Source organism: Amia ocellicauda, chromosome 9 (assembly GCF_036373705.1).
Source record: "Amia ocellicauda isolate fAmiCal2 chromosome 9, fAmiCal2.hap1, whole genome shotgun sequence".
NCBI lineage: Eukaryota > Metazoa > Chordata > Actinopteri > Amiiformes > Amiidae > Amia > Amia ocellicauda.
Genome location: NC_089858.1, coordinates 28751249 through 28761019, shown reverse-complemented (window position 1 = coordinate 28761019; position 9771 = coordinate 28751249). Strand labels below are relative to the sequence as shown.

General features: G+C 40.4%; 2 protein-coding genes across 2 annotated transcripts in view; one reads left to right on the top strand and one right to left on the bottom strand.

Annotated features, from left to right (window-relative positions):
• Positions 1-4006: 4006 nt before the first annotated feature.
• On the top strand, positions 4007-6828 carry LOC136759139 (arylamine N-acetyltransferase, pineal gland isozyme NAT-10-like). The gene is made up of 2 exons (XM_066714000.1): positions 4007-4083; positions 5341-6828. The coding sequence occupies exon 2, from the start codon at positions 5344-5346 to the stop codon at positions 6217-6219; it is 876 nt and encodes a 291-aa protein (XP_066570097.1). The 5' UTR covers positions 4007-4083; positions 5341-5343; the 3' UTR covers positions 6220-6828.
• Positions 6829-7285: 457 nt separating this feature from the next.
• The window catches only part of mphosph6 (M-phase phosphoprotein 6), a 5298-nt gene continuing 2812 nt past the window's right edge, over positions 7286-9771 (bottom strand). The window contains exons 2-5 of the mRNA XM_066714003.1: positions 9731-9771; positions 9061-9151; positions 8540-8640; positions 7286-7857 (exon numbers count right to left, since the gene is read on the bottom strand). The exon at positions 9731-9771 is cut by the window's right edge and continues 72 nt beyond it. Coding sequence (XP_066570100.1) covers positions 7722-7857; positions 8540-8640; positions 9061-9151; positions 9731-9771 — 369 coding nt within the window. The 3' untranslated portion in view covers positions 7286-7721. The remainder of the gene's footprint in view (positions 7858-8539; positions 8641-9060; positions 9152-9730) is intronic.

Sequence of the window (9771 nt, the reverse complement as noted above, 5' to 3'; positions counted from 1 at the left end):
GCATGGATTTCACTGTAGCAACAGTGAAATGATTTCTTGCTGCCGTCCAGATATCATTCATTTGGGAGAAGAGTCTTTCAACTGATGCATTGCTCCCAGGTAAGCACATGACAGTGGAGGCTAATCTGGCCGGGGTGGTGTGTGGAATGTCATTCTCTTTAAAATGAGTAACCACTCTGCTCCATCTGTGTCATTTGCTTTCCATTCTTCAAGTGCTGGACCTTTCAGGTACTCCTGCAGGCTTGTCACCTCATCAAAGACTGCATGTTGATTGTGAGATTGTGGCATTTGTCCTGCAGTAAGGCTGCTGCCTTCTCTACGTCTTGATGGTTGGGTTGCCTCTTCAAGAGCAGACACTGCAAATCCTTCAGGCTGTCTGTGTGCTTCCCCCAAGCTTGAATGTAATAGACAGTTGTATTGAAGAATGACTGTGATGTTTCAAGAAACCTCTCCCTGGTGATCTCTCCATTGTCTTCCAGCTCTTTAAACAGTCCGCTGACCAAAACTGGCACAAAGTGGTCCTCACTTCTGGCTGTCAGTTTTCCTTCAAAGTTCTGTAGAATCGCAGCTGACTCAACAACACGGTGCTCCTGGCCTTCCAGAATCTTGATAGTTTCGTGAAATATTGCAAGGTTTCCATGGACGAAAGAGAGACAAAGCTCAGTCAATGGGTCCTCCAACATTCTTCGCAGGACAACAGGGCATTTGTCTTCAGAAAGAAAGAATGCTTTTAATGGCTCATACATTTTCAACACTCTTTCGAGAGCAGGGAGCATGGACAACCAGCGGACATTACTGTGCCCTAAAATATTATACTCCTGGCCAACAAACTCACAAAAACCCTTCAGTCTTTACACTCTAACTGTAAATATATGAAAATATCCAAAAATCTTTGTGAGCAGGTATTCAACATCAAGGGGGATTGTATCCAACGCTGTTCTCTCTGTGTTGTGGACGATGTGGGCTGGACACCTTAAGCCAATCACCTCCAACTGCAATGCATTTTTTACTTTACAAAGTTGGTGTTTGTATTGTCGGCAGTAAATGCCACAACTTTGTCTTCCAGGTGAAATTTCTCTATTATGGTCATGACCTCTCTTGCAAGTTGTTCAGCTGTTTCCCTTTTCAACTCCACAAAATCCAGTAGTTTGGATTCAATGGAGGTGTTGCCATCATGTATATTGCAATACCGGACTAGGATTGGGAGCAACTTCACGTGTCCATGATTTTTCCATTTGCCCATTGTAACGACATTTTCGTTTCTTAGAAAGAGACAAAACTCCTTCTTCCTCTTCACTCTCTCCTCTATCCCTTTACTCTTCTTCCCTCTTTCTCCTCTCCTTTCTCTCTTTACCTTTACTCCTCTTCCTCTCTGGTCTTTTCCTTCTCTAGCAGTCTTCCTCCTCTCATTAACATCCTTCTCTCTTTCCCCTTTCCTGTCTCACTCCTCTCAACCCTTCTTGCTTAATATTTGTAACTGAAATGGAAATGCGATTTTTTTAAAACCTAGGATGCATATACTGGGACAAAATGACCCGTCCTAATGTTTTTTTTTTTTTTTTTTTCTGTATTGACCGCAAAAATGTCATCATCTGATATTCCAGGAATTCCTTAAATAATGTATCTTTAATGTTCCAGCATCATAGTTTTGTTTTTTAATTTGTTACTGTTCAAGTAAAAAGAGTTTTGCATTACTTCCCCAAGCTTCCTAATGTTGGTCAAATATAACCCGTATGCATTTCCTATGGGGTTCAGTGAAATTGCACTCGTCACACTGACCTTTCTTTTGCTACAACAATACAACCAATGTGATTAATAAAGTATTTATTAAATATCTGGTTTTTAATATTCAGTATTATTTCTCTGACTGCTTTTTAACAGGAGGTCCCGCAGCTGCGCCACCCACACAGAATCACTGCACTCAGTATGGACAGGGCAGCCCTACGGGCATTGATACATATCGCATTGATAGCCTATTGCTTATGATCCGAGTCTGACGCCCACGTATCGATTCGCAGCCTATCAGATTGACAAAATAACTCGGCCTAAGAAATAGCTCCGTCTCTTTAGGGGGTGTTTTTTTTTGGTTGCAAAATCGTCTGTCTGCACGGAGACGCAGCGCAGCAAAAGTAAACACGCTCATCTCAAACAAACAGCACCCTCTGGTGGTCGATCGTCAGCAGTGGGGGAAATGCGAGCAAGCAACACATGATAATTGCTACGCATGTGGAGGAAAGCACAATGCTAGTTATTGCCGTTTTAAAACAGAACAGTGTCACAAATGTAAGAAGGCTGGTCACATTGCACTCACCTGCAAAAGTAGGAGAGATGTGGGAACAACAAGGGAAGAACAGGAAACGATACCATCACTTCCAGGACTCCTTGTTCTTCTTTACGCTGAAGATAGTTCTTAATGACTGTTGCTGTATGTTTGGGGTCGTTGTCATGCTGCAAAATACATTTGGGGCCAATCAGATGCCTCCCTGATAGTTTTACATGATGGATAAGTATCTGCCTGTACTTCTTAGTATTGAGGAGACCATTAATTCAGACCAAATCCCCAACTCCATGTGCAGAAATGCAGCCTCAAGCTTGCAAGGAACCTCCACCATGCTTCACTGTTGCCTGCAGACACTCATTCGTGTATCGCTCTCCAGCCCTTCAGCGAACAAACTGCCTTCTGCTACAGCCAAATATTTCAAATTTAGACTCATCAGTCCAGAGCACCTGCTGACATTTTTCTGCACCCCAGTTCCTGTGTTTTTATGCACAGTTGAGTCGCTTGGCCTTGTTGCCACGTCGGAGGTATGGCTTTTTGGCCGCAGGTCTTCCATGAAGGCCACTTCTGACCAGACTTCTCCGGACAGTAGATGGGTGTACCAGGGTCCCACTATTTTCTGCCAATTCTGAGCTGATGGCACTGCTGGACATCTTCTGATTGCGAAGGGAAGTAAGCATGGTGTGTCTTTCATCTGCTGCAGTAAGTTTCCTTGGCCGACCACTGCGTCTACGGTCCTCAATGTTGCCCATTTCTTTGTGCTTCTTCAAAAGAGCTTGGACAGCACATCTGGAAACCCCTGTCTGCCTTGAAATGTCTGCCTGGGAGAGACCTTGCTGATGCAGTAGAACTAGCTTGTGTCTGGTTGCTGTGCTCAGTCTTGCCATGGTGTACGACTTTTGACAGTAAACTGTTTTCAGCAACCTCACCTTGTTAGCTGAGTTTGGCTGTTCCTCACCCAGTTTTATTCCTCCTACACAGCTGTTTCTGTTTCAGTTAATGATCGTGTTTCAACCTACATATTGAATTGATGATCATTGGCACCTCTTTGGTATAATTGTTTAATTATACACCTGACTATATGCCTACGAAATCCCTGACTTTGTGCAAGTGTACCTAGAAGAACTGATGCTGTTTTGAAGGCAAAGGGTGGTCACACCAAATATGGATTTGATTTAGATTTTTCTTCTGTTCACTCATTTTGCATTTAGTTAATTGATAAATATAATATATTAATATGTCTATTTTTGAAAGCATTCTTACTTTACAGCATTTTTTCACACCTGCCTAAAACTTTTGCAATGTACCGTGTATATATATATATATATATATATATATATATATATATATATATATATATAAGTACATCTAAGAAATACAACACCACTGATACACAACAACCATGTAGAATTAAATCAAATGTTCCACTTACAAGATATTTCCAAAAAAGCTTATACAAATGCTATCCTTGTGATTGGCAACAGCAGTAGAAAAGGGTTAGTTTTCACTTGAAGTATGAAAAAGAACTGCTTAAGAAAAGGAATTGAACTTGTTTTTCTGTAACCCCCTTTCCCAGACTAGCTCTCCATTATCCCAGGCTTCCTGTGTTTGAATGCAGTGTGTCAGTGATGTGAATTTAATGCTCGTCTATTGTAAGCTTCAGTAGCTAGAAACGCCTACACTGGGATCAGTGATCAGTGATGTTTGTCTCCGCCTCCCTGTGCTGAAGTTCACTGAATGTCGGACACAATTTCATCACAGTTTCCTGAATCCTCAAAGCAGCAGTACAATCTCATCTACTCGTGGTAAGTGAATCTTCCAGATGAACATTTATAGCATCATGATGCATATACATATGTTTTGGTTTACAAAAAATATTAACTGTTACACATGAACATGTATATAAGTGAGGAAATGCCAGTGCTGTACACAAAAATAAACTTTATCTGAAGGATTCTTGGCACAGATGAAAAGGATCCATATTAGTTTTGTCACACCACAAAACTTATTTCCACATGGCTACAGAATCTCCCAATGTGTTTTATAATTTTGTATTGTATAATTCAAATAGGATTCAGGGTGGGCTTTCTTGAGTACCACACAGGCCAGAGTTGTGGAGTGCTTGAGACATTATTGTCAAACTTAATCAGTGTTGGTCATAAAAGCCTGTAGCTCTTATAAAGTTGCCATTGGCCTCTTGGCAGCCTCTCTGATCCGTCTTCTTGCTCAGTCTTCCAGTTAGGAGGGACTGCCGGATCTAAGCATGGTCTTAGTAGTGCCATACACCTTAAACATCTTAACAATCATCTCCACGGGATATTATGAACTTGATATTTGAGTTCTTTTGAAAGCTCCTTGGTGTTCATGGTTGAGTATTTTCCTTAAAATGCACTACCCAGCAGAGGGAACTTACAGGGACTGCTGAATTGATCCTAGTATCATGTGAATCCCTGCAGTTTAACACAGGTGGAGGTGACTTAACTTGGTGTGTGATTTTGTAGGCGATTGGTTACACATGAGCTCATTTAGGGTTGCTATTACAGGGGGGGTGGACACTTCTCCAACCAAGCCATTTCAGTTTTTGTTTGTTAATACATTTCTACAAACTTCTAGAATATATTTTTCACTTCAGATGTGTGAACAATTGTAAAGGAGGTGTAGACTTTTTATAGGCACTGTATATATAAGCCATAGAAGTATCCTCTATTAACTCTGGAGTGGTATTAATTGTTTTTGTGCTCCTTGTTCCCAAAACCCTAAACCAGAAAACAATATTGTTGATGTATTCATAAAAGGAAATCTAGGTATGGGTAATATATAGTTTTGGATAGTTAGATGGGGTTTATTTCAAGTTATATAAAAGTGAAATAACTGCACTGAAACAAAAGGCTTTGAAATCTATCCTGAAATTGATAGTAAAGAACTCAATAACACATCTCTTACATACAATTTTAAGAAATATGGAGGAAAAATATGCACCTATAAATGACTGAACTTGTATTTAAAGTTCAGACCCTGTATTTCAAAGGAGAGCATCTAGGAAATTTCCATATGTTCTCCAGGGCATGATGAACCTGAAAGAGTACTTTGAGAGGATTGGCTACAAGGGTCCCTTCAACAAGCCAGACCTGGAGACACTCAGCAGCATCCACAGGCATCACATCCAGTCCATCCCGTTTGAAAACCTGAGCATGCACTGTGGGGAGACTATCATCATTGACCTGGACATCATCTACAACAAGATAGTGAGAAGCAGTCGTGGGGGCTGGTGCTGCGAAAACAACCTGCTCTTCTCCTGGGTGTTGAAGGAGATGGGATACAAGTTCACAACCCTGGGGGCAAGAGTGTTTAACTGGCATACTAAAGATTATGGCAAATATGAGACCCACCTTATCAACCGAGTTGTCATTGATGGGATGTCATACGTAGCAGATGTGAGTTATGGGGTGTCTGGACAAATATGGGAGCCCCTTGAGCTAATTTCTGGGAAAGATCAACCTCAACTTCCTGCCGTTTTCCGCCTTATAGAAGATAATGGAATCTGGGCCTTGGAGAAAAGTGGAAGAAAGCCCCACATTCCAAATGAGAAATTTGCTAATTCCTCTCTGCTAGACAAAAGTCCAGTTAGGAAAATGTATTGTTTCACTCTGACACCACGTAGCGTTGATCACTTCGTGCCAACAGCCCAATACCTCCAGACGTCTCCAGAATCCCTGTTCATCCACAAGTCCATCTGCTCCCTGCAGACGCCCACAGGGTTCAGAGCCCTCATTGGCTGGACGTACAGTGAGGTCACCTTTAACTACCAGGATGGGGTTGATCTCTTCCAGATGTCCACCATCCCAGATGAAGAAGTGGAAAAAGTTCTCAAAGAAATGTTTGGGCTGGTGTTGAAGCGCAAACTAGTTTGCATAAACCAGAAACCTTTCTTCACTCTCTAGCTGGGGGACTTAAAGATATCATTCAAAAAATGTAAGACATACGAAATTTGCTAGATTTGATTGAAGAAAATAGCTGATAGAGCACAATTAAACTAAAAGGAGGTTAGTCTTTATGGTGACATTTATACAGACAAATTAGAGCTTGATTACTAAAAACAATCAATCATCCATCTTTATTTAATGAAGTATTTTATATAATATACACACACGGTGCTAATTGAGTAGGTCATGTACATTTGTACAATGTGGTAAATAACTGCCACATTGCTTTAGAGGATCTGCAAATACAACATAAGTGATGCTAGACTACTATATTCATTATTTAATCAATCCTAGATTTTCTTCTGAGCTCGGCCCTCAGGAAGACTTAGGACTTGTATACTTATACTAAAATTAGCTACTGGGAAATGAGTGGGGTCGAGCTTGATTCAGTGTGATCACCCTTAGAAAAAAGCATTAATAGAAATAGCATTAATATAAAGGAAAATGAGCATTACACAGAACAATATTGTAGTCAATCGAAAAAGTAAATGAGTGTTTAATTTTTTGTCAGACTTGTAACAGACCATTTGAAAAGCTCCTCCTAATACAATAAAATTGTAATCCATACACATGAATGTTCTTTGTTTTTTTATTAAAAGGTGTCATTTATGTCTTATACATTTTTATTTTGCTATGAATATCTGATTTTGTGTATTTTGATATTCTAGTATTATTTTTTCAATGTTAATGCACTTCCCCCCCAACAATGCATGCTCAGGTGATTTTCTTCTGGCATGATAGATCAACTAAAAACATGTCAAGCGTGTAATAAAAAATGCAGATTAACTCAAACCGGCTGAAAAAATTAGCAAGCATTAACCAGGCTTTGTTACAAAGCAACTTGCTTTCCCCATGTGACCAACCCCACCACAGAAGGGATAGTTTTCAATTAACCACTTAAGGCAAAAATAACCCCCCCCCTGTGACCACTGCGTAAGATGTTAATGCTGCAGACAAGTTACTTGCTTCAACCAGCATCAGTTTCTGATGAGCTTCATTGATTTAACATGACAAGGAAAAAAACTCAGCTGAGGGTTTGCTTTTATTCAAGTTCATATTCCAATTACTGTTTAATCATTAGTGAAAGCAGACAGACATTGCACTGCAAAGTATTCAATGTTCTTAAACGCTCAATGAAAAATAAAACTTTAAGAGAATTGTAGCATTTGGTAAAAAATATGGTCATAAAGAACTTTATAAAAGGTCTTTATGTTGGTTAAAGGCTTGAGAAATCTGCAACCATAAAACTTTAGCGACTTCTCTTGTAAATAGTAAGATGTATAACATCCAGTTGTAAATAATTAAAAAACAAAACACTATCTTAACCAAGTTAGTCCATTACACATTATACCACTAAAACATTTATTTCCATTAACAAAGTTGCACTGCTATCATATTACATAAAAACTGCCCTTAGCACTTAAGCTTGTGAATATATATATATACAAAAAGGCTCCTTCTCAGTCCTGGGGTTTTAAGAAAGTTTTTTTTACTTTTGGCTCCTTCGCATTGCTGTTGACATCTTCATTGGCTATCGCTGATCGGTCTCTTTTCTTGGCGAATTTCTTCTTCATACTATCCACAAGGCTCTCGTATCTACAGGGCAACAAACCGTTAGACAGCTGCTTACAATTACAGATTCAAACAGCGGTAAGATGAAAACCAAGACAAAGGGATGTCTGAAATACTGGTACGCATTTCTTTTTGGTCTCAATAGCACTGTAATGCTCAAATTATGAATATATTTCTTAGGAGAAACCACAACAGCTTCATGGTTATACACATTTTACATAATTATCCATTTATACATGGATTATGGAAATGTGCACGGTTTTGTTTGGAGGCTTCGAAGTCAGACACTGTCCATTTACACTTCCCCCCCTTTTCCTGCTCACTTTAGGACTGACCATTGAAATTCCACTTTATTCACTGCTCTACAGTTCAAATACACAGCTTTCAATATGTGCTTTTCTCGCACTGAAGGCCTCTTTTCAGACGGTACAAACCCGAACAAAATGGGTCGATACATCAGGTGCAATCAATCACCGCCCTCAGCAAGTCGTGCACAGATCAAGTGGCACCTTATCCACATTAGAAATGACTACTGGGTAAAGCAAGATGGGAATTGCCCCCCAGTGACTTACCCAGTCCTAGTGGGCCTTAGGGATGCAACAAGAGGACTCCAGGTCAGAGTCAGTCAGGAAGCTACCCCTTTATTAGATTATTAGTAAACAGTCGGTTCCTCAGGCCCCGTTCACTGCTGTAGCTCAGCCCCTACCTTCTTGCCATCTCCTCATCTGTAATATCAGCCTCCATCTTCTCCTCTTCCTCCTCTTCCTCCTCAGCCCTGGTTTGGGAGTTCATCACCGTCATGAGTTTCTGTAGAGCAGTACACAATGTAATTTATTAGTGATTGCCCTTTTCTGCAGGATCATTTCATACTGGTAGCTTCCTGCATTCAGCGAGGATAGAGTCTGCTTTAAAAGGAATGTAAGCAGGCGGTGAACAATCAGTGCAGTACAGCGAATCCACATAGGCAAGTCCTTACCATTTCTGTCCAGATAGCCTTGCTGTACAGCCGTGTAAGGTAAGGCTCATCTGAAGGTTTGTGCTTTGAACACTGCCCACCTCCACAATTATGATTTGAAAAAGCGGAAAAAACACGAACACATGAAGAGAATTTTCTAGGATGGCATGGATAGCATCACCTCCCTATAAAGACACAGTCAGCCCATCTGGGCAAAAAATAAACCATGTATAATGAATATAAATGGGGTATTACAGGCCTGAATTCATTACCTCAATCTCTGGGTTGAACCCTCTGAATGACATTCTGCCGTACAGCAAGTCTTCACAAGGCACAAAGCTGCGTTCCTCGATGATGCAATTCCTGCGGAGGACAGAAGGGTCAGCACATCGACTGCAGCGAAATAATACAGAACCTCCATTAAGGTCCATTTCTGATGCATTAGTCATCCACGAGCATCCTCTCACACTGCGACTGTAACCAGCAGGATCACACAGTGCTCATTAACACCTTATGCCATAAATAGCAGTGCCAGGCAGGTCACAGTAACTTCTCCCTGCAGTTCAGCTTTTACAATTACTCTATGAATAAATTATAGCGCTCGTCTAAAAATCATAAAGTGTCCACAATTCCCAATTCAACACTTAACATTACAATTCTTGATCCCTTTGTTAACAAGAGTCTTATTATGGTAAACATGAAAGCGGCACCATTTCACGATGAACTGGGGAGTGGTGAATGAACTTGGATGTTGGTGGATAAAGGTTCATACCTGGTCCTGCATATTTTATAGCATTTGAAAAATAAACACACACACATTGTTCTAATCCCTAGGAATGGTGATTCTTAAGGACAGACTTGCTACTAAACCAACTTATTTAAGCTTAAGTCTTTATGTATCCCTCACAGCTGTGATTTGTTGTTTTTGATGGGTCTCCTTACTCTTTTGCCTTTAGTTCTGGCAAATCCAGGTACCAGTGTTC

Coding starts and splice junctions, on each gene's coding strand:
- LOC136759139 (XM_066714000.1), top strand. CDS start 5,344: ATGATGAACCTGAAAGAGTACTTTGAGAGGATTGGCTACAAGGGTCCC.